At 39.9% G+C, this 25,636-nt stretch overlaps 1 protein-coding gene across 5 annotated transcripts in view; it reads left to right on the top strand.

The window, feature by feature from the left end:
• The window catches only part of PPP1R12A (protein phosphatase 1 regulatory subunit 12A), a 114,447-nt gene extending 101,310 nt beyond the window's left edge, over positions 1–13,137 (top strand). For 4 of the 5 annotated variants that reach the window (XM_021528063.3, XM_021528061.3, XM_021528060.3 and 1 more), the window contains 2 exons: positions 3,541–3,591; positions 10,718–13,137. In XM_021528063.3, the coding sequence (XP_021383738.2) occupies positions 3,541–3,591; positions 10,718–10,804 (138 nt within the window). In that variant the 3' untranslated portion in view covers positions 10,805–13,137. Of the gene's footprint in view, positions 1–3,540; positions 3,592–5,184; positions 7,531–10,717 lie in introns of those variants that run through there. The other variant, XM_031507838.2, reaches the window with a different exon arrangement.
• Positions 13,138–25,636: the final 12,499 nt, after the last annotated feature.

Genomic DNA, 25,636 nt, shown 5'->3' with positions numbered 1-25,636 from the left:
TTATACAAGTTTTAGTTACACAGTACTGTCCAGTATATAAACAGATTTTACAGGAGCACATGGAGATGTAGAAATACTCTCAGGCATTTCCTGAAGTTTCATTATATTTATAGTCTCTGCACTTAATTGCTGCTGTTTAGCGCGTATTTCTCTTTAATTTCTTTGGCATCCTAGTGTGGGCAGTGATTTCATCAGTAGAAAGGTTTCAGCAGCAGATAATTGGTTTCTTTCTTGCTAGCATGGCCACACAAGTGGGCATTTAATTATTTAATAAATGTAGCTGCATCCATTAATGTGTGGGTTTGTAGGTAATGCACAGAGTACTGCATAGATAGACATAATTTCAGTTTTAAATTGTTGCTTGGCTTTCTCCCAAAACAGGCCATTGCATTACAAAAACTGACTTTTTCAGAAATTCTTGCACTTTTTTTTTAAGACATTCAGTCCAACACTAAAATATCTTTCAGAAATATTATTTTCCTAAACATATTAGTATTAAATCTAGTGGATAAATAGTTAACTTAGTGATGTATGTATGTAACTTAGGTGCTATATGGCTGAAATAGGATTTACCCAAAATCTGTACATCTGAATCTTGTTTATAATTACATACTTTTTTTAAGATAGGAATTTAAATGAGGAATACATTTATGATTGTTATTTTTTGTTGTTTAAATCTGAGGCTTCACTTTGGATGTGACTGAAGCAGGATTCTCAGCTGCTAGTCATCAACAGCTGATCTCTAGAAATAAGTTTATTGAATTTAGCATTTAAAAATAATTTTAAAGATAACTTTTTAATGTGTAATGTAACAATAAAAATGCAAAAATCAAAAGAAATTGTAGAGCTTTTCTAAATATACTTCTCCAAGTATGTGACTTCACTAAAATAAAATATAAACCTAAATATTTTAATATAAATTACATAGAGAAGAGGAGAGGGAAAAAGTAAAGTAGTGAGGAAAAATGGTAAGAAATAAAAGGCCAACAGAGAAAGAGCCGAAGGCATCTTTGGACTATTACATTTTCCAGCTGAAAGCTACCTTTTCAGTGAAGAAGATGAGAATATGTATTAAGCCTAGATTTGCACGGTAGTAAAATTCAGAAAATACTGGCTTTGAATTTTATGTAAATTCACTTTTCAGAAGTGGGCTTCCTTTATATGACTGGGTGATACATTGTGAATATTGTTCATTTGAAGCAAGAAAGGGATTTTTACCCCCATTCCTTTGGGATGGGGGTAGAGATCAGGGCACATGTGCAAGGTCCTAGCAATACATGGGCAGAAATATGGGTTTCTTTAACAGCCTGTCACTCTGCCAAATATGCTAATAGCCCTTTGCAGAATTTTATATGACATGGTAATAAAATTTCAAACCAAAACTTAAATGTATGGGTTTCAGTTTGGATTAAAATTCAGAAAAATCTAGGTACCTTTAAACTTTATTTTTTTCTCACAAATTTGGAATTCTTCATCTGGGAATTTGAATTGTGGAGAGGTGTATTTCTTTGTGTTATTGAATATACAAATATATGTAGGCATATACATCTGGTTTTACTTCTCTAAAATTGTATAGCTCTGTGGGGGTCTGTTTTTCATATGTGAGTACCTGTGTACCTCAGTCTGACTGCACAATCCTGTGGCTCCTAGGTGCTTTGATACAAATACAAATGAGCTATTGTATTTTATAAGATGAGAGATTAGCATGTATTTTTTTCTTTTTCTTGTGAGTTACAAATGTTTCTTGATAGACCTTACAGAGTTGAGGAAGTATATCATAAAATTTTAGACCTCATAGATTGCAAATACTTTCTTTGAGTCCAGGAAATAATCAAGTAATACTGGCAAATCTTCTCAGTGAAACTACAGTGCATTATTTCATTGGCATCCCTCAAACTGGTTCCTAGAAGTAAGCAGTTCAAGAAAAAGAAGAGTATAGCTTCAAATAATAGGAACAAAACAGTTTTACAAAGTGTATTATACCTAGACCAGTCGATCTATTTCTTTTGTATAATGCGAAGTATAAAAGTCAGTTAAAGATTTTACTGAATTGATTTTTATTGCTAATAGACAAGCTCAACATGCTAGTTAAGCAAATACTTAAAAAGGATTAAGAATTTCTAGACACCTGAAATTTTGAGATTTGTTTGATTATTCATCTCTTGGTAATAGAAAAAATTGTTGAATATTGCTTCATATAAGAACACATCATATATGGTATTCTGTAAGACTAGTAGGTAACAGATAAAATTCTAAGTATTGTAAGACATAGTGGGATTTTTGTTAGTTACTTGCATCCCGTTAACTCACTGGTACTTAGGTTCATTACAGTCATTATAAAAAGAAGTCTTAATTTGAAGGAGTTAAGTACATTAAGTAGTAACAACTGCAGTAATATATGTATTACTCTGATAAAAATTAAAGTTGTTTGCTATAATGGGAAAATGTTGGGGTATAACTGCACTGTGATTAAACTAAATTCAAATGATTTATATCTGAAAGGTGTCCGGCAAGAGTCAGTATCTACTGGGCGGTATGATCTAACCAAAGTTTTACACACCTCAGTCAATGCTGCTTGCTGTTTGCATAACACTGTTGTATGCAGATGCATATGGCCACTTCGCAATAATCTGTTGCTTTTGCCTCTCACCCTCTGGAAAAAAACTGAATGTAGAGTATGATACCTGCAGCTGCTTTTAAATGAGATACACTGCATCATATGACACAGGAAAGCAAGCAATCAAGCTATAAACCCTGAAGTCTATTGCATTAGCTGCTCATCTGTCAGATGTGTTGAAAAATAGGTTTAAACAAAATAAAAATGTATCTGCACTGCAGACTGCAGTGTAGTATAGAAAACCCTAAACTAACTTTCCATAAGCTGGCTTGGTTATATAATCAGTGCAATCAAGTTCATATACAAAGCATAATTTCTCCTGCTTCTCAGGTAAAAAGGGAAATAAAAGGAAAATTAAACTATACAAGAAATGCAGAAAATATTCAAGAAACATTTTCTCAAGAAGCAGTTGATCTCATGTAACTAGATTTCTGATCTAAATCCTGTAATGTCAGTTTCATCAACTGTTGAAGTTTGGAGTGTGGACAGATCCCACTGAGCTGAGACAGATGTTTCAGCTACCTTTGTCTGTGAAAGCTTATGCTTTTGTGCTTGTATCTTCTAATATTCTTGGTTTCTGATAATTTTCTGCATTTCTTGGATATTAAGGTCTTACAAAAGCCTAGCTCATGAAAAATAAATCCAAACAAGTTGTACTTAAAACCTTTCTAAATTAGTGAAAAGGAAGGGGTATGTTTTGTAGGGCTTTATATGAATTTCTGTATCTCTTCCTCTTTGGATATTAAAATTCCATATTGACCAAATTTCTGTGTATCACTGCCATCACAAGTTTTCTGTCCACACTATGCTTTTGGTTGTATGATCTTTGAAACTTGAAGTATTTCACTGTTACCACAGTATTTACAAGCTGTAATTTTTAAAACATTGTATTGTTCAGCATTAACACACATGTTTTGATTTAGGAAAGAAGAGCGCTAGAAAGAAGGATATCTGAAATGGAAGAGGAACTGAAAGTAAGTAAATTAGTACACTATTAATAACAAAGTGTATTATTATGTCAGTGAGACGTAGTCTGGCAGTATTACTGGTCTCTGTAATTTCACTAGAAAATAACTAAGTTACAGCTGGATGTCAGAGTCACTCCTGTCACACAGCTTGTAGCAAAGCTGTGGTGCTGGCATAAGCAGTCATAGATGTACAATTGTGAAGAAGGTGCTGAGTTCTAGGATTCTATAACGTGGCTAACAAGAAACATTCAGAGGTGGTTAGAGTGAAACATATCTTGAGCTAATCAAGATGGAATTGCAGTCTACAATTTTGATGTGATACTCATAAGTTTTATTTATTAATTACTATTATTAAAATCCATTGTTATTAAATAGTGGTTGCATATAATTGTATAGATATTTAAGCATTAAATGTTGTTGCAATCTTTATCTCATGCTCTTTATTAAGTAGATTGCATGTTACAATATCAAAAGAAAATCTTCTGTCTGTATAGTGTGAATCAGGTTTTATGTAACAAAATGCAGTAGGTAGAGTCGAGCTGTTGACAAATGAGTAACATGTACCATATTGATTTCTGCTTTTTTTCAGCTATGTATAAAATGAATCTCTGAGGCAATATTCTTTTTTAAATAAATTTAATTTCTGTTTGTTTGGGTTTTTTAACCAGTCCTTATTACTGTTAAACTCTCTGATATGATTAAGGGTGAGAATTTGGGTGGGTTTATTTTCTGTTATGTCCTTTCATATAAACATTGGACATGGCCAACAAAACTCATAGAGTTTAAGTGGAATGTGAAAGTACCATTATTTTGACATTTGATATTTGTCACTGATTAACAAGAAGTTTCCTTTTGAGCTCCCCCTGGTGCTTGGAAATGGCATTAATTTAATAAGTATTAAATTAATACTTTTCATTAAAATACATGCACCAAGTTCTGTTAAAGTAATTGAAGCTGACAGGCAAAAGAGTAACTGTGATGCCTCTGGCTCCCTTGGATTCAGAACAAGATAGTCTGCTGTAAGGGAGGACACATCTGTGATTCCTTGAGGGGTCTTCAGAAGAGAAATACAGAAAAAACAAATTATGATAGAGGAAAATAATTGTCTGCCTAAGAGTAGAAGACAGGATGTGAGCTTCTAGGGAAAGCTAGGCTTCTGATAAAAATTGAGAATACAAATACATTGCTTTTTCCAAAAGTTTTGTTTCAATAAGCAAGAAGTGAAAGTTTTTAATTAAAGATTAAATATTCTTCACATAGTTTGTTGCACAGTTGTTTAAAATTATATGTTAAATGTGTCATTATGTACAGGGTTTTGAATAGGAGACTCAGTCTGTGCAATTAGGATGTTAAGTGAAGAATTCCAGGAATAGCTCTCATTGTTAATGCATCCTGAACTGTTTTGGAAAGCTGTGACTAATCACTACTGGTACTTAGATTGCTTTTCAAGAATGTGCCACTTGTTTGATACTTTCCTTTCACAGCAGCTTATTTACTTTAAACAGGACTGTCTCTTCTAATTTTTCTTTCAGTTCTGCTCATCTAATATACATGTGAGTTTTTTTCTCATTTTCACTCCTATTTCTTTGATTCCTGCAGAACCTGCAACAAATAAAGCAGATTCAATCTTTGAAACACATAAATGAGCGACTGGTGACTGAGAATAGGGCCTTGACTCGAGTGCTTGCCAAGTTGTCAGGGTCCTGTAGGCAACTGCGCTCTGTGGACTTGTAATTTCTTCCTTCTCCTTTGTTTAGCCAGGCAGGTGTTGACATTCAATTTGTGCTTGGGCAGAATTTTACTATTAACACTTGTGTGTCAGAAACTGACTCAGTGCTGCTCGGTTCTGGAGGTGTGGCTAAAGATGAAGCATGGTGCCCAGTGTACAAGCTAGAGGTGTTGCAGATGTTCTGGTATGGTGTGGTATTGCCCCTGCTAGCACTGAAGCTTGGCCTTGAAGATAAATTGGCAAGGATCCAGGAGACCTTTGACATGTTAAAATCTTGGCAACAACTGAAGGGATTTGGATTTGCATGAGGATATACTAAAGTCAGTCTCTTGTTTTGATGTTTGTGTAAATGCTCAAATAGATTTGCCTCTAGTTTTCTAACAAATTGAAATTGAGATTTGAGCTTTCTTTCTGCAGTTTGGTTTAAGTGCATAGAGTTTAAAAAAGTTTACTCGTAACAAAAAAAATAGTGTTTGAGAACTGGTTTCATACTGTGCATTCCTGAATAGCTGCATTAGCAACTGTTTTGCTTACATTTTTGTATTTTGGTGTTTCAAAGGGAACCAAAGTATTGTTTTTTCAGAAATGTATTTGAATTTCAAGCTGATTACTGTTTCCAAGTATTAAGATCCCATTTGAGTCTTGCCAATCCTTATTTTTACACAGACAATTTAAAACATGCAGTTCTAGCACATAGTTAAGAGTGTTGATTTATATTGCTATATATAGAGGCATCCCAGCATGGATGAGAGTCCTACAATGCATGAACTGTAAAATCACAGAGAAAACCAAATGCTGCCTAATGTGTCAGATTGGTTCAGACCCCTTCTGATAAAAGTATGAACTGTTTTGAGTTTCATCTTGGAAAACAATGCTAATCTGTTGTTCTTAGTGTTATTGCAGGGATGTTTCAGAAACCCATGGAAGTTTCAAAACTTACATGAGGATAAAATGTGGTTTAATTTTACACCAAATCTATATGCTTTTTTTCCTCTTAAATATAACAACTGTCTAGGCTGGAGTTTACAGTGAGCTTTTAAGATGTGTAGTTAAAAAAAATAAACCAGCCTTCTGCACAGTGACTCTTGCTAAACTGCTTCCTTTCATCTACCCCCCTTCCCACTTAGAAAGGAAGGTGATGAGTGTGCATTCTGCTCAGAATCTGATCTCGGGTTTTCCCCACTAAGAGGCCTGAAATGAAAAGGTTTATCCTTTTAATTGGTTTCTTTCTGGAATTGGACTAACATTAGGATGTGGTGTTCCTGATCTCAGGCCTGCATTCTGCAATGCTCCCTTGTGTTAACCTTTACTAAGGAAGTGAAGTCAGCTCACTGACCTGGCTGAAAACAAATCCCTTTATTCGTAATAGTACTTGATCCAGCTCACCCCAGTATTGTTGCATCATTAAATTAGATGTGCAGAAAGCAGCAGGAGCACACTGCTGCATGAGGAAGGAGAGCAGTCCCTTTAGGGCTATTTATCTTACATCAGCCTCAGCAAACAATGTGATTTTTCAACACAGCTGAGCTAATCTAATGATTGCTGTCCACATCTGCACATCCATACTGTCTTTTTTTGCTAGCACTGGCATTCATTTAACTGTGGTGCACTGTGAGAACTCAAAATGTCTCTCAGACATTTTTAGAGGTTCCAGGCCTTGGTCAGAAGCATTTTAGACCCTGGCAGGCAGCTGAAAAACAGCTGTGATTTTGAGTTTGAGCCATGGAATGAGTTACCAACTTTGGAGGTGGAACAAGCAGTCACAAAAGGTTAGATAGTATAGTATAAGTAATTACAAAGTAGAGGGGAATTTTTTTTAGTATTGTACAGGGGGGTTTTAGCACATGTACAGGGGGATTTTTACTTTGTACATGGGGGTCAGAAGTTCTAAGATGGAGGAAAGTGGGCTGATCCTGTTCCTCCTTCTTCTTCCTTGCCTCCATGTTCTTGGTGATGCTGGCACTCACAGATTGGTTTAGAGTAGAAAAACACTTGGCAACGTAGGTAGTAGGTATTGGGGAATAATTGTAAACATGTAATACGTAATATATCATATAAAAGATAGCAGCAGCCCTGGGTGGAGGGAGAGACGAAGAAGACAGCAGATAGAGAGGATGTCAGGGTGTGTGTGCCTCTGCCCAGGCCGCTGATCAAATAGCTGCAGTCCAAGAACATAATCTGTTAGATAACTAGCAATAAACTGCCTTGAGACTGAACAGCTAAAGCCTGCGGAGTTTTTCTTTGGAAGCACAGGTTGGAGGAGGAATTTCACCACCACATGAGATCCCAGAGCAAGGCCGGGGTTCTCACAGTACACCATTTAGGGTGTTAACCACAGAAAACCATTCAGTATTCCTGTCCATAGCAAGAGTTTTCAGTACCAGGTCATTGTGGAGCTTGAGTTAGTCTGACCAGTAAAAGAGAAGCAATGGAAACACAGCAGGGAGCCTTGGCAGTATGATGGTAGGTTAACAACAGCAGTGTGAACAGGTACTTCAGCAGTTCGTAAGCTTTTTTAATCTTTATTAATCAAGTTGTTTTGTATGTACAAACATAAATCCTCCAGCAAGCACAGACATGATTGTTACTTTACAGATCTGAGATGGCTCCACATATGTCAGATGATTATCGAATCATTGTTTGCTAAATGATAACACTGCAAAGTTACTAGCTAATCATGCTACAGACAGAAAAAGAGTGCATTTTTATTTGAATTGTATCACAGGAAGATACTTTGCTATTTTAGTGAGAAGCAAATTGGAATTCAAAGTGCAGTATGTTACTGTAATTTTACTGAATTTACTACAAAGGCATTTTTTTCCTCCCTGTTGTCATGAAAAGTGTATGGTGTCACCTTATGAGAAGTTTCAGTACCCATAGAAATGCACTGCCCCAAGATATTAAATAATAATTTGTTTAAATTATGTGGGGATTAGTATAAATGAGAAGTGTAAGTATTTTAGGTTACATGTGCTTATCCTTCCTGATAAATCTCCTGCTATTCACAGAACCATATTATTTAGATTGGAAAAGACCTCTAAAATGGTCAAATCCAACCAGTACCCCAGCACAACCACCCCTAAACCATGCCCTGCATGCCATATCTACGCATCTTTTAAATGCTGTCAGGGATAGTGACTCTACCACCCCCCTGAGCAGTTTTGCTTGACAACCATCTTGGTGAAGAAATTTTTCCTACTATGCAATATAAACCTCTCCTAGTGCAAGTCAATACCATTTTATCTTGTCATATAATCCTTTTGTCTCTTACAAATCTTCTCCTGTGCTCTAGCAGACTCAAAACAAAAGAGAAAATATTTTCTTAAGACCTATTCTACCTATTAATTGAATCAGGATTAAAATATACCTACAGAGATTTGGAGCTATATAATGGTACTGGCTTATGTTAAAACTCTAATTTTGAACAGTGGATTTTGTTAAAGTAGTTCACTAGAAAATCTACCTCTCTTTGGGTCTGTCTCTATGTAATTAACCATTACGGGCTGCAGCTCCCTCCCTACTCAGTAAGGTGAAAGAGGACTGTGACATTCCTGGATTTATTTTGAGATTTCATTGGAATGCACACACAACACTACTGAAGGTATCTATTTCACCAGTACAAAAACTTACTTCCTTGGTTCCCTCTGCATGGCTAGATGAGGGTTGTTGTGGTTTCACCCAGTACCTTTGGTATGAAATCTGTAGCAGAATGGAAAGGAGGAAGAAAAGCCTTTGTTTGGTTTGCCTGAACAAATGGCTGTTCTGTTGTTTGCAGACACATGCATATTATCTGGATATGACCCGTATCTTGGACAACAGTAATTTTTTACAGCTTAGACTTAAACAATAATGCTTGACAGTTGCAAAAAGATTCCTCATGTTGCCCAATTTCAAACATATTTACATAGTTTTTGAAAGTAATCAGCATTTTACATCTCTTTTTGTTCAGAGCACAGCTCTCGCTTGGACGCTTCCCTGTGACTCTAAAGAGCTCAGCTTGGGTGGCTTTCCCTAGGCTCATCCATAAAACAGTTGGAATCAAGGATAGCTGAATGATTTTTGACTACTCTAATTGTAGAGACCACCTTTCTTCTTCTTACGATCTCCTGTCGACTTCCTTTCACATAATTTGATATTTGCAGGGAAATAAACTAGAGATCTACAACTTCAGTCATTTTCTGTTCACCATCCCATTGTGATTCACTGTGAAAGAGTCTGCAGTTCAGTGAAGTGAGTGTGGACAGGAGATGTAGAAATGAAACCTCTAGCGCACAGTTAATTCACCCTGCATTTTTAAACTTCCTAGTTCTTTCTATTCCATTCATTCCATAATGTCCTGAATATAATGGGATTGAAAGTATAATTTTGCTTAAATAAAATGAAAATAATCTAGTACCAAGAAAATAATGAAGAATAGGGTAACAGGTGTTACCTAGGTTGGTAGCTGAACTTCCTGCATACACTTGCATTTGAGGTTACTGAGTGACCACTGTGCAGGAATAGGCTGTTGCCTCCTGTGGGAAACCCCTGCTAGAATCCATAAGTGTAATTTAGCTGTGAGTGTGATAGGTCCTTTGTTATCAGTGTGTGAATGTAGGTACAGAGAACTGCTGAGATATTTTCTGGTTTCTCTGGAAACTGAATTCTTCCAGTACCAACTTCTATGCCCTGACTTGTCCTCCTTTCCTGTCTGATCCAGTCCTCTCACCTCATTTGGCTTCTGCCTTGCAGCTTTTGTGCTTGTGTGTCGCCTATCTCCTTTGGCAGCTGTATCTTGCCATTCCCTAACCTGTCTGCCTGAGTGTGTAGCCTGGTGTTGCTGTGATCTGTTTCAGTGATCTGATCTTGTGTGAACTATGCTATTCAGGGACATAATCTCAAATTACAGGATGTGTGCTTCAACATGACTTTGGAAGTGGTTGGAGGATTAATGCTATGAGCTAACAAGCTGAATCACACTGTATCTGATGAGGATGAAATCATCCAAGGGCACAGTGGTTGAGATGCTTAGCCACAGCATGTTTTTTTGAGACTCTGCAAGTGCAGTATAGAAAAGCCTCTTTAAATTGTTGGTAGTTAATTTCCCCCTGCCCCCTTCCTTCCCCCAGGAATTTGAAGTATTTCATTACTTTCCTCATTCTACTATAAATGCTTTTGTCAGAGGCTGGTCATCTGCATCACTGAGTTTTAGTGCATCTAGTCCAAGCAAATGAAAACTTCTAATCTCTAACCCTTAAATGTATCATGCTAAAAGGGGAGATTTTTCTGAACTGCTGATATGAAGTGTGAGAACTGCCAAGATACTTAAGCTGAATAAAGATTTTGACTCACAGTCCTTGTCTAGTCTTGCTGCTTTTACTTTGGGTGTAACAGCAAATAACCACCATGTTTCATTTTTCATAGATGCTACCAGACCTGAAGGCAGACAACCAGAGGCTAAAAGATGAAAATGGGGCCTTGATCAGAGTTATAAGCAAACTTTCCAAATAAAAGGTTTACTACAGCAGCAAGTTACAGTATTGCACATCATGAGTAACTCCAGTGGACCATGGTATGGCAGTCACTGGAAGTGTGGGAAGATCCTTCGGAGACTGTCATTTTCAGATATCCTGCCAAACACCCTCTTACCTGTGTGTTTTTTTGTATCAAGATCATTGTTTCTGTTAAAATGCAGCTGCTGAGAAGATAAAATGACTGAGAAATCTTGTTTACAGCGACAGCATAATAAGGAAAGTATTCAAGGCCAGATACGCCTCAGATATTTAACCAGTAAGCCTTAGTTGTACATAAACACTTTACATCAACAAAAGCTTTCAGCTCTCACAGATGACAGTTACTCAATAATGTTTTTGTTGTGCCACAATTCCCATTTTTTTTCCTAATACTAGTTTTTCTTAAAGATTTAAGTTTGGATTTTTTTCCCTTCTAATTTTTTGTGTACCAGATTTTCTTGTACAGTGTTTTCACAGCTTTACCATTTGCAGAGACCACACACCCTTTTAAATTACATAATATGTGTATCTAACTAGAGTTGTATTGTCCAACCACCTGGAACAGAGATGTTTGGTGGAACATTTGCTTTCACTGTTTGTGCAATATGCATTTACTTCCTATACAAAATGCTTTAAAAGCCAGTTGAAACTAGAAATATTTTAAGAGTCCTGTTTTCTGCCTCTATTGGTCACTTTAAAAAAAAAAGAAAAAAAAAGAAGTTTGTAGTGAAAGACGTTAGATCCTGTAATTGTCACATTCATTTGAGCAGGTACTGAGTGATGCTGTATATATAAATGTGTACTGGTTTGATTTTTTCAGACCACCACGTGGCATGCTTGAATATATTTCCCTATTGCAAATGTCTGTTAATGCAAATTAGGCTATCCAGAATAGTGTGTTTAACAAAGTTTGTTAATTTTTATGGTATAAAGAATTTAGACATTGTACATTGTATGGAGCCCTATCTTTACAAAAGGTCTAAACTATATAAAAACTTTATTATCTTTTTGTCCCATTTTTTTTCATTTGATAGTGTTCACCATAATAAAAAATGCATAAATATAACTGCTTCACTACATTTCACATACCTGTATTTATCTGAGTGCTGTCCAAAACTGTTGTGCTAGCCAAAGTAATGTACTAAATCATTTGAAAAGCATAACTCATTACACTCACAATAATGTTTATATGCACTGTTGTTGCCATGTGAGAAGGCATCCAATTTGATAACACCATGTCAGACCATTTTATACATTTCAGTGGCCTTTAAAAACAAAAAAGTACTTAAGATCATTTTTGTTAGGAACAGCTTTTATATTTTCACTAAACCATTCAAAATATGACATCCTATTGGCACATAGTTTATTGCCTAAAACCACTGAACAGATCAGCCATTAATACAAATTGTACATTGTAAAGCTTGTAGTAGCTATTGTATTATTGATTATATTGTATACTATATTAAATGTGAATTTGTACCCCTTCATTTAAAAAGGTTGTGTCCTACTGCCTATTTGGGGGAGAGGGAGGGTTAGCTTTACAGGGGTGGGATATGTTTTGGTAAGGAAGACATGATGTCCTCTCTCTGTTGATTGGTTTTTTGAAGATGTAAGGTAATGCTCTTACTACCAAGCTCAGGATTTTTGATTTTAAAGGTACACGGATAGTTTGAGATATCTTATTGTAATTGATCTGTATGAGAGGTGGGTCTGAACCATAGGGACTTCCATTGTCTTATGCTAACATAAAGAATTGAATGGCTGCAACATATTGAGTTCTGTTACAAGACAGTTAGACATATTCTGGATTATATTTGGTAAAGTTTGGGTGCCTGTGAATGATTAAATACGTGTTTCTAATATTTTAGTGTTTTATATTTAGGTTATTTATTCTTTATATCTAAAAAATGAATGGCTACTGTGCTATATTGATTTTATTGGTAGTACTGAGCAGACCTTGTATCTGCATGAAACGAGTTGCAAAACCCACTATTTTGGAAAAAAAAATGTATTTTGACATATACAAATAAAATGAATACAAAATATTTTAAATGTGTGAAAGTTTTACTGATAAGACATTGAAATTTGTTATGAATTTAAACCATGTTATAAGTTTGCTATTTAAATTCTTTGGTGGGCATTTTTCATTCATTGAGTTACTTGGATGCAAGGTTCAAGTACCTTTCAAAGATTGTAATCAGATTGTGATTATTTGCACATCATTGTACATGCACATCTGTAAATGCAACGGTAAAAATGCCATATTTATGCAATCTGTAACAACTTGGACAAATGTTTATATATTTTACATAAACCTTTCTGTGTGCAGAATCTGAGAACCATTTTTTACATGATATTAACCTAATCTCACAAAGCAGTTGCTAAACTTGTGTCATTGTCTTATTGTTCCTGATTGTGTTGAAGATCCATTACATCCCCAGAAAATCCATCTACAACAAAGAGAAAAATGGGTTGTGGAAGACTATCATTTGGGAGACTGTCTGCATATAAGAAGTATATTATTGCTGGCTGGTGACTCTGACAAGCTTCCTTAAATGACTAATGCCTTAAATGGTAATTTAAACCAACAACTTAGATTTTCAGGGGACTTGTCACAATGTGGAAAGGGATCTCTCTGTCCAGAACTAACATCAAATACAGAGGCATGAAAATAGCTGGTGTGGAGAGTGAAGAGGCAAATGGGCTGCTCAGAACCAGCTCCAGCCGTGGAGGGAGCCATAACCTGGGGAGGAGGAAGGAGCGCAGTACGCTCAAGTGGGAGGAGAGTGCAGGAAGCATGGCTGTATAAGGACTGCCTGACCTTTGTGGCTCCAAACAATAGCAGTTACCTAGAAGAAAAAACTCGGGAGCTGGAATTTCATTTCTTATCCACGTTGTCTCCCATATAAACAATTTCCTCTGAACCTTCCTAATTCCTACAATATACTGCTTTACTGCTGTTTCCTTGCCATCTTCCCAAAAGCACAGTTATGATTCACAGTGTGCAGGTCAATGTGTTTGTTTACTCACCACCAAGTACAAATGTGAATCTTGGGATTCACTCATTTAGAAATACTGCCCTAGCTAAATTTTGGTTGTACACACATGAACATTAAATTGGTATTAATCTTACCTGTCCAGTACTCCTGGCCACTGTTCATCTGCTGCCATAAGGGCAAATGGATTGCCATACAATGGTCCTCTCATTTCTACTTTAGGAAGAGTAGTTACGTACATTTTAGACAAGGAAAAAAGCATGGTTTTGGGTTTCTGAAGATAACTGCCTTAGGAGATGTGTGCTGAGGGAGAAATTTTAATTTTTTCATCTCTGTCAGACACAAATGGACTCTATATGAGAAGGCTCATGCCCCTGTTAGCTGGCATAACCATGAGGTTTATAGTCAAGAGTAAAGGCATAATGCCAAAATATAGTGATAGACAGAAAATTTACACACGAAAGAACAGGGGGTGAGGAAGAAGTGCACCATGATGTCAGACTAGGAAAGGGAAGACCATGTCAGAAAATTAATGGTTTGCATGGTGGCATCAGAACAAAATTGTCCCTAAGTCAAGAGTTTAAGGCTAGGCCCTATCTCATCCGAACTCCTGATCAGAGAAATGTCCAGTGCAGCCAACACTATGAGTTATGGGTCTCTGCTGGCTCATAACACTGTTCAAAGGTATTAATTTATTTCTGAACTGAGTATGAAGTAATCATTACATTGACTTGTATTTAATCTGGTAATCCTGGAAGTGTCTTGACTTGCCACATCTGGCTCTTTACTGGCTTTTTTATGACCATCTTGAGGTATTACTCATCTCAGTAGCACATCAGCTCCTCAATAAAGGAACATGGACCCTTTTGTCTCTGCCTTGCTGCTTGTGGTCTTGTGACAGAAGTATAAATGGAGGCGGCCAAATCTGCCACGCTGAAATGTGCAGTTATGGGTCCTGGTTTGCTCCAGGCTGGGCATCCCTAAAAGGAGGAGTGAGCAAGGGCTCTTTGCAGCTGAGGCTTCAAGCCTGTGCAGTATGGAAAGTGCAAGCAACTTCATTTTTATTTAACACTTACAGTCACTCTTCACATTTTAGTAGTAGCTTCAGTCTTCTCTAACTTGTCATGGTACAGTGTGACCAGTAGTTAATGATGGTGCTTTAATTGTGCAACTGAAGGATTAATAATGTTTTATAGATGAAATTTAATTGGCAGTTACAGTCCAGAGGACTGTTACAGCAAAGCATGACACAAATTCACTATATAATGCACATTTTAAAAACCCAACAAAAGAAACTCCACAGCCATTTTACCGTTTTTGGGGGAGGGTACTTTGAAAGAGACAGAAGAAACAATTGTCACTGCATTGTAGGGGGTTGCTTTCCCACTTGCTTTAAAGGTTCTGTAGAACAGTTCTCTTGCAGCTCTGCTGGTCACCTCTGTGAAATTAGTTTTTTCCCACATAGGGATAGCCAGTCTGTCTGCTGGGGAACAGAAAAAATGCTCTTAAGTTTTTCAGAAGCAGCTCTTGTTATTCATGGTTATGTACACACACATTTAGCTGTGGTGATTCAGCTTCCTCAAGTTCTTAAAGCCACATGAGTGAAAAAATGCTGGCAACTGGAGTTGCTTGCTTTACATTTGTTTTGATTGCAGGAGCCACAGTGGAGCTGGTTAGAGAGTAGTGGGAAATAAGATTTTGTTCGGCCTCAATATAGATGTAAAATAAGACTAGAACTTATGTGGCAGGTGACTGCAATTCCTGCACCAAAGACAGAATTAAAAAGCAAAACAAAACCTCCCAAACTCACAATTAATTGCTCACTTTAAAGGGAGACCTGCTGCCATACTGATGAGGTAATCGGCTATTCCTGCTTGTGTCAGCACCTCCCCATTTTGTATCACTGATTAGATAGGAAAAGTATGTAGCCTTTAGAGAAAGGAGGAACTGTTCAGTTCTTTCATCTGAAAACATCACCTGTTGGATGTCTAATGTTTCCCATTTGGCCCAGGGACAATTACAGCAGGGACAAAAGCCCCACATTCCAACTCTAATTATTTCACCCTTCTTGCTTAGGTTCTATGTGTCTGTTTTGCAAACCTATTCAAGCTTAGCCAAGTTAGCCAAGACAGTGCGATTCATCTTCTGGTGTGGTCTTTTCCCTTTGTTTTATTTGCTGGAGAAGAAAGAAAATAAAAATGTAATTAAGTATGGTGGATGGTGGGAAAGAAGCTATTTATTTATTTGGTACCATCTTCCTGTGCTCCCCCCATTGCTCTGCACAGTCCTTGGAGCAGAGACTCACTGGGCTGGATTGCTCAAAGAGCAATCCAGTGTCTGCTGCACTACCTCGGGTGGGACCCCAGCAGGGCTGGCTGCTGCACCTCCCCCTGCCTTCATCTCTCCCCAGACAGAAAACAGTCCTTGCCCTTGTTTGTGGCTGCTTATATACGCGTTTTAATGATGTCACTAATTCCAGAAAAGAGAGACCTGATCTGAGGGAATTGCTACATTGCAGCTAAAATGAAGCTACTGCTCTCTCTGCGGTTACTTGGGCCTGTACACCAAGTATGACACAGAAAAGAGCATGAGTTTTTTACATCAGCTGGTACAAAATACACATCTACACAAAATTACACAATATACACTTCTTGCCACACAGTCTAGTCACTGCCCAGAAAGATTTAATGAAAAAGTTTGTTTAAAAATAAAAATCCACATTTACATCAACTGCAGATAGTGTGGGTGATTGTTCAGCTGTTAGCAGCTCACCTCTATTTTCAGCTGTATGAAAAGCACCCAATTAGACTAAGTTCTTTCCTCCCACTTAACCCATGGCTATTGGCCACGCATTATGTTAAGTAATTGCCCAGTAATGCAGCCACAGCCACTCTGTGTTTTATGAAAATTAGAGAGCTTTCACTACAAGCTTCTATGATGCTTCTTTAGCCCCGTGCTTTAAAAAGGCACAACTCAGAAGTATAAGGGGGAAGGAGCAGAAGTGATGCTCCTGAAACACTAATTTTACTTTACCAGTTTCTGCCTAAAAATAATGACACCGAGATCAGTTTCCAGCCCGTGGAGGAGCTCCGAGCGCGGCAGGGCCGGGAGGTGGCACCAGACGGCTTCGCTTCTCCCGGCTGCGGCACTCCGCGGCTGCCGCGGGGCTCCCCTGGGGCTCCGCCCGGCCCCCGCCGGACAGCGGCCGCTGTCCCGGCCGGCTTGGGCCAGGCAGCGAGGCACGGCTCCCGCGGGTCTGCGAGTGCAGCACGGCACGGCTCCCGCGGGTCTGCGAGTGCAGCACGGCTTCTGCACCTCTCCTTCCCTCTTTGCCCTCGACACCCGCGCGTAGGAATGGCTCAAACGACTGTACCTCGAGGAAACTTTGCCTCTGATGTAAACTGAGCCAGGCCTAGTATGACCGATGAAGTGTGGCAGAACAGCAATCTCAAATTCATCGACACAAGGAACGCACTAGGTTAGTCTGAAGGCGGCAAGGACTACTTTTAAATATCTTAACACTGAAAGCCTGAGAAAGGATCTTGACACCCTGGGAATGGCAGAGTGCGCTTGGCTCAGCTGGGGGGCTGAAATCCACTCCATCAGGAGGCAGAAACCGTAACCCAAGGAGGGCTGGCCAGTGGGTCTGGCAGGACGGATCCGTGTGAGTGCGGGCAGGCACCCCTGCACAGTGAGCACTCCCTTACTGAGTGACGAGACAGACGGGGGGTAGACACCGAGCACCACAGGACAGTTCTGCTGCAGAGAAGAGGGACAGCAAAAAAAGTATCCGTATCAAAAGTTGTCAAATCAGCGGTTCATAGCAGCACAGCACTTGGCTGAAATGCCGAAACACTGGTTAACTCCTTCTTGCTCAGCCCCCTTTCAGTATCATCTGGGTGTTGCTTTGCTGTGTGACCAGAGAGCTCTGTACGCTGAGAGGTCCTTGTAGCTCTCCCTCCAGTCTCTTCTCTTATCCAGTATACGGTGGGCACTCACATCTTTCTGATCTCCTCAGCCTTTTCTCCTCAGTTCTGCATGGATGGGGTTCTGCCCTATTTCCAAGCCACCATATAAAAATATTTTCTGTGCAAGCGAGGGCTTTGAAGTCTAATTACATTCCCTGTTATCCCTGGAGATAGTAATGAAAGACCCCCGAAGTAACTTCCCCCAGGACCTTGAGCACTGTCTAGATTTCCCTTTGTATTGGGAGTGGCACTCAGGATTGCTACATGCAGGCATTGAGTGCAAGAACTCCTTCATATTTTACCAACAAGTCACTACAAGCTTACCGACATGCCACAGCTGCTGGAAAGAGCAGCCTCTCGTCCATCTCCTCACATCAGCTGTCAGTTTTCTCAGTTGCTCCTGAGTGCCACCCTGACCATTGAAACTCCACTTTTGACATTCAGATGCCAGCACTCTCATTCAATCCTTCTTGTACTTGCTGCCTATTTGCGGCCTCTCAGACCACCTTCCATCCTTCTGCTTGCATCTTGCACTTTCTACTCATTTGCCACTTCTTTCTCCTGTTTCACTCCCCTTGCAGATCTCATCACTGGTTGCATCTTCCAGAGCTCATTGCTCCCCCTTGTCTTTAGCTGAATTTTCTGTTGTTCACAATTCCTCACTCCACAAGTGCAGCAGCCTCAACACTGCGTGCTCTCTCTCAGCCTCTGTTCCTCACCTCCCGCTCCCCTGTCCTCACACTGCCTTATCCTGAGCTTCTTAGATCCTTAATGGTTTCAAAGACTCCATTAATTTTTTACTGACCACCGGATCTTTTTTTTTTTCACTGATAATCTAATCTTAGCCCAGTAGGAATGTCTCTACCCAGCTAATGAGTTCCCACCTACTCTTGGTTATCTGTAGTGCAAGGGGGTGGTTTTACCATAAACTAAGCCCACTCCTAAAAGTCACCTGTTCCCACTCAATCCAGTTATTCCTCTCCTCAGGAATCAGCACTATTTTTCATAGGGTCCATACCTCAAAAGAGTTTCCAGAGTGAAAGGTCTTACATTTCTTTCTTATTGTCAACCCATCAAGGTGTTTGCAGGCATAATTCACTGTTTCCTAGTTTTCCTTCATCTCGTTTTGAGTGTCCTACAATAAAGCAAGCCCATAAGGGGATGCCTGTTGGGTCCTAATGCTAGGAAATAAATAAATTGAACATTGGCTGTGGGTTTGCTGAAGTGTGCAGCTTGTCTTCTCTCAAGTAACTTTTGAATGTAACACTTCCTTTTAATATGTATTTAAAGCTTGTCATTTTGAAACAACAAATCCTGTATTATAAGCAAATCACAACATTTGTTTTTAAGCATGTCCACATTTGCTTATATAAAATCATTACAACAGCACATAGATTTTGTTCCAATTTTCAGTCTCAAACTTTTATTCTAAATGTTTATAGCATGGCTGTGTATCATTAAAATAAATTTTGTAATATAAAATATCAACAAAATGTTAACAATAGGATGCATATTTCATTTATGTTCTTTAAACTATTCAGTTCCTTTGCATCTGTTTGGTTTCATACACAATCACTCTAAACTCTTTCAAGTGCTTCCCCCTCCTCTGCTTACACTCACTGACACGTCACTGCCATTGATTGATTGTTGTTTGTATTTGCTTTGGATACTTCCAGATGATTGCTACTAATAACCAGTACTAAATTCCTGAAATATCTGCCTGATTCCTTTTCCAAGGCAACTTCATTATGGTGTCATATGAAGCACAGTAGGCCCTAGAAATATTGTGCTGCAGGAGAAAAATAATCTCCAAATGAAGGGATAGCTCAAACAAAGCACTGTAAAAAGCCATCATACTAAATTCTGCATGCATCATCTACTGCATTTTAGCAAAGGCCAAGCTTCTTAGTCAGCTCTCTGAAGAGATCCCTCAGCTTTAACTATGCTTATTTTGGGGCATAGTTTTGTGCTCACTGGACTTTCCTACTGTGTGCAACTCATCACCTGAACAAGGTTAGAATAAGAGATGAGGTATAATCAAGTTTAACCAAGAAGTACACAGGGACAATTAAGAGGCCTAATTAATTTTACTGACTTTTTATTGGTTTGTCAAAAAATCAAAATAATTCTTACGAGTTAGAGTGCTGTTAATTAAAAAACAAAAAAAACCCAAAACCACAATACAACAGCCCTGAAGGATTATGTATTGTAACTAGTACCAACAAGACACAGACTGACAGAGAGCCAGGAACCACTGGATTTGGTTTCTAATTATTCATTTGCTTGCTTACATTTAGAGATACAGAAAGACAGGAAAAGAGTTTTCTTTGGTACAGACCAAAAATCTGTTTAACAATGTTTTAAACTTATGAGCTAGCTGCATAGAGGTCACAGAAGTATCTTGAGTTGGGTGGGACCCATAGGGTCATTGTGTCCAACTCCCTGTTTCTGCAGAACTATCTAAAACTAAAGCAGGCATATGTCAGAGGGTGCTGTCTTTAAAAAGAATGAGTAGGCTCCATACGTGCTGGAAACATCATAAAAAGGATAAGATAAGGTTATCTTATAAGGTAGTTTACACCTATGATATTATTTCTGTCACATGGAGCAGTACAGTCAGCTCTTTATCAGCAAGGTGATAGACAGGATCTTAAATGGCACAGCAGTGGGGTAACTAACTCTCCACTAATGAAGATGGTGGCAGGCCAGCTGCCCATTTAGGGCATTCCCAAGAAATCAGGACTCTAGAGGACAACGTGGCACAAAGACAGGCCCTAGAAAACACCCAAGGCTGGCTTACATCCTTTAAGCATTCTCATCACACTTCCAAAGCCATCTGCACAGATGCTGAATCCATTCCCAACCCCACTGTCATTCTTATCCAACAACTGCCAACTGGAGACAGATGGAAATCTCTGAATTATTTTTTCATACTGTAAGATTAAATACTTAAAAAAAAAATACATCAAGCAAACTTCTGTCAGTTTGTTTTTTGCCTTTTGACACTGCATTCTTCCATCAGACAGATGATAAGCTTTGCTGCAAGAAACAATACTAGTTTGTCTGTCAAACCAAACTAGTTCAAAGAAACTACTTAGCTTTTTGGTGAAATGATAGCAGAGTTCAAGAATGGCAAAACACATACAGAAATAAGACTAGAGGATGCACTCAGTAATGCCTGCTGATAAATCCAGCTATTTCACAAAGCTGTTTTATTTACACATAAGATTTCAAATCAGACCTTAGCACTTTAAAAAAAAAAAGGTTTAAGCATGCAACTCGGTATCACCGCAAATAGGATAAAAATGGCATTTCATTAAAAGCAGGATTGTCAGATTTGTGCAAGTTTGCAGACACAAAATGTAAGAAAGCAATCCATTTAAACCACTGACTACAGCAACTAGAACATAATGAGTTGTTAGAACCTTAGAGAGGGAAACCTAGCCAGAAGGTTAGCACTATGCCCCCCATCTGTAGTGAGGGGGAAAAAGAGAAAAATTTAATCAATTTCTGCAAGAAAAGTTGAGGAAATGGAAAATCCCTGATGATAGGCTAAGCCTCTCAGAACAGTGTACATAGCTCAAAAGTAGCAGATAGTAGTATTAAATTGAAAGGGATAGCAGTTCACCTGCATTTAGACAAAAGCACCCAAGACCACTAGCAATAAAAGGTTAAAAAGGAGGATTATATGCTTGAGGACTATTTTACTTTCAGGTGAGATTTGACAATAGAAATGTCATGGAACATAGGCAGGGAATTTATGGTAAGATTAGACAGAAGTTACAGCCAGAGATTTAACACGAAAGGTTTAAAGAGAGGTTTTTGAAATTTTATGGATAAAAAGAACAGCTGTTCCTACAAAAATATGGCTGTAAGATTTCACTAAATCACAGCAATTTTAAGCAACAGCATTTCTGGACAGATAGTGCAGAAATAAGCAGGTAGGTGGGTTAGTTAGGGTACAGTGATATGGGTGAGGGTTATCCAGAAAGTAAAATTTAAAGCAACAGAGAGGGAAAGTTTAGTGGAACATCATCAGTGCAAGCTAAATAAACCTAGTTTAATAAAGCGTGAGTGATAAAGCAGGTAGAGCAAGTATGTGACTGTAGAAGTTTGGACTGGGAGAAGAAAGATGAAGAATGATGAGTGAATGAACTTCAAAGAGGATCCAGTATGGGAAGCAGTAGGCAGGTGCACCAAGTGGAAGAGTTTCATGGAAATCCCAGTAATAGGCAGAGGCAAAGTCTGGAGCAGAAGGAGGAGCATGTGTGTTTGAGAATCAGGCAGGTGAACACAGAGACTTTGGGGAGAGATGCTGAAGAGCGTGAGATGGAGGGAATGTTTCAGTGCAGAACACGAATGTATATAACAAATGTTTGCTAAGCTCAGAGTGTGATGGTAACAAGTAAACAGACACTGGGCAGGAATTTGGATGTTGTCCTTAATTTCCTCAGCCATTAATATGCTATTATGTTCTCTATTTTATTTTCCAGTTCTTGAAAATTGCCACTTCAGAAAAGATTATGGCTCAGATAAACTTGAATTCAGAACGTTAATAAGGTTGGATAATTTGGCTTAATCTCTAGAAGAAATTATGAAGACCTGAAGCAGCTTGCAACCCTTTACAAAGAAGGCAGCTTTGAAGTGCCCAACCCCAAAAGGCACTTCATTTCCTTGTGATTTTAAGAATGAATCATGGGTTTTACTCTAAATTAAAAAATGAAGTATTTTTTTCCATGGCAAAGGAGACCAATATCATCCTACCCAATCCTGGTGGTAATTTTACCTCTAGGGAAGAATGTCATTCCAGAATATATAAAAACCAATATCTTAAGGCTTAAGGACCCTTACATTATGCCAGCTTAAAACATAGCTAATAAAATGAATTGTATTTCTAGGACTTAAGGATATCTTGAAGATTAATTTTCCTTTGTAAGAAAAGAGAAAAATGTTGTTCTAAAAACGTTTGTAAGCTATTAAACTGTTCTCCCTTGTGGCAGAGGAAAACAGATACTTAAACTATTTGGGACTTTATCCCTGAAAGCTCTCCAGCACAGACAACCTTATTGAGATGCAAACATCTGACAGTCAGCATTTCTGTATTGGGCACTTAAGCCCAACCTCACTCACCACAACATAACTTTTGTTAATTTATAACAGACTATAAAACAAACAAAGCGTTTTTGGCACAAAAAACAAAACAAAACAAAAAAGCACCAAAAAACCCCAAACACCCCCTTCCCCCAACCTCACAATGTTTTTTACAGTAGAGAGAAAAAAACCAGCAGTGGTAGATGCAGCTAAAGCCTGGACATGTCAGCTCCTACACATAAGAAAGGTGAGCACATGGGACATGAAGTGGGGCAGGCACATCTAAGCCTTGCTAGCTGCTACAGATTGCCACAGAGAGAGGGGCTCAAGGGGCAGCTGGCATGACCTGGGTAACAGAGAACTGAGCGTGTCCTAAGAACTAAAGTACATTGTTGTATTTCTCAATATACACAACATGCTGTATACACAACAACTTTCTAATATGACTGTTTTGCTAATATTTGGCCAGCTGTGCTGCTCATGGTGTGTAATAATGAGGGTGAAATACTGTATTTTCACAATCATATGATTCTCTCAAGAAAAGCTCTTCATTGTATAAATGGGGGAAAAATTACATGATAGGAGTGACAAGAACTCATATCAGAAATCCTTTTTCTAGATTATGTTTTCTAGAAATACAATTGAGTACTTGACTAATTTAAAAACTACACATAAGAGTGTGGGTAAGAATTCTTTCTTCAAGAGAGTGCATAGTCAAAACTTCTTTTAGAACCAACTTTACTTATTTTGTACTGGCGAGTAGAAAAGAGTACCAGAACTATGTTTTTGCCATCTATTTTTCCGCCTACTTACAGCTTTCCAACCCAACACTGAATAACTAGCTGGTTTTGTTTGGGGATTTTCCCTTGGCTTGAAAGATAAGAGGTTTTGTCCGCAGTAATGAAGCTGCAACTTAACTTCCACCTATAATAACATTTTAATGCCTCTTCAAAACGAACCACCACACCAGAAACACCCCTAAATCCAAACCAGAGCAGAAATCAGATATGAGGTCAGTGAAAAGTCCAAGTAAATGAATGATCACCAGAAGGGCAGAGAAGGTTGGCAGGGTGAAACTGTGCCCACTGCTGTGAAAGAGAATGAAGTAGTGGCTTATTTAAGGCACAAGTGGCTACATGGACTAATCCTGTTATTCACATTGTGCAGAGAGCCTAGCAGCAGATACTTGGAGCTCCATTTTGCTGGATATTTTTTATCCGTATCACCTATATATTTATTTTTCTGTAAAAAGAAACTAAAAATAATTGCAAAGTTTATATTCTGAAGTATTACTGATTTTTTTTTAACTAGATGGACAAATTCAGGACTGAATCTGAAAAGAGGAGAAAAGGTGATCATGTGCTCTCAGCTAGGTAAATCCAGGCTATATGGATTTCCTCTGACTGATGCAAGCTTGTATCTTGTCCTGAGTCAGCTGGAAAGGTGGCACTGATACACTAATTTTCCTCAACATACCACTCATAAAGCACGATTAAGCAAGCCACAAATCTATTGAAAGCTGTGATTTTCAAAAGTACCACGATCCAGGGTGTTACAAAGACACAGTGAGTTCGAAAAACCAAAAAAACAGCTGAGTTTTCGGTGCACGTTTATCCATATTATCACCTACATAAGCTCTTCAACAGATAGCACATGCTCCCACCACGGTCCTTGCATGATCGTTTCCTAACATTTAACACAGTCAGGTTTCCCCACTGAGGGCTGTTATTATTTCTATACGAGACATCTGTCAAGTCTTTGCTGCATGACTGGCGGAAACCCCTTGAATCTTGGCGTCTTGTAACGTCAGGAAAACACAGGATCTTTCCCAACCTTCCGCCCCCGGGAGTGAACTTCCACCAGGCTAGCAGCAGCCTGCCCAGCACCGGCGCGGCCCAGAGGAAGCCATTCTGCCGCGGGAGCCACTGACCTCGGGCTCTTTCCCACCGCGCCCCGACCCCGCCGCACAGCGCGGCGGCGGCACCGCGCTTTGAGGCCGGGCCGGCGCGGCGCGTCCCCGACGCCAGCGAAGCCGCGGGCTGACCGCGCCGGGCTCCGCCGCGGCTCTCGGCGGGCCGGCGGGGACAGCGAGCCGCCCCGCCCAGGGCCGAGCCCGGCACCTGCCCGCGGGCGGCGGCCGCACGTCGGGGCCCTCCAGCCGAGGCTTTGCGGCAGGTGCGGGGCGGGTTTGGCGGAGCCCCCGCGGAGGGGTGTGACAGCGGACCGCCTTCTCCGGCCCCGCCCGGCGGGGCTCCGGCGGCCCCTGCCCGCCGCCCGTCAAAGCCGCCGGGGAAGCGGAGTGCGGCGGAGGCCGGCGGCGTCCCGGCCCGGGCATCCCCGCTCCGTTCCTGCCGCTCGTCGGGAGCGCCGAGGTCCGTGTCCGCCCCGCGCCGCCGCTGCCCGGGGCAGGTGCCGGCGCAGCGCTGCGGGCACCGGGCCGGGCGGGACCTCCCCGCCCTCACCCCATTGTCGGGGCCATCTCGGCAGTTTCCGCCCTGGCTTCGGCTGTGTCCGCGCCGCGATGGGGAAAGGGGAGGGAGCTCGGGAAGGCTCGGAGCCGCACCGCTCCTTCCGGGACGGTGGGAGGCGGTGCCGCTCACCTGGTGCCGCCGGCGCTGTGCAGCGCCCGATCCGCGGCCCCGCCGGGCGGGAGGTGAGCGCCGGCCGCGCTCGCCCCGCCCTGCTGCGCGCGGGAACGCGGCTCCCCGGGCAGGCAAGCGGGCGGCGGGGGGATGGCACCGGCTTCGGGGGACGGTACCCGATGGCCCGGGGCGA

The sequence above is a fragment of the Lonchura striata genome, chromosome 5, assembly GCF_046129695.1.
Source record: "Lonchura striata isolate bLonStr1 chromosome 5, bLonStr1.mat, whole genome shotgun sequence".
Lineage (NCBI taxonomy): Eukaryota > Metazoa > Chordata > Aves > Passeriformes > Estrildidae > Lonchura > Lonchura striata.
Note: the sequence above shows the minus strand (reverse complement) of the source record. Positions and strands in the feature narration are given on the sequence as shown.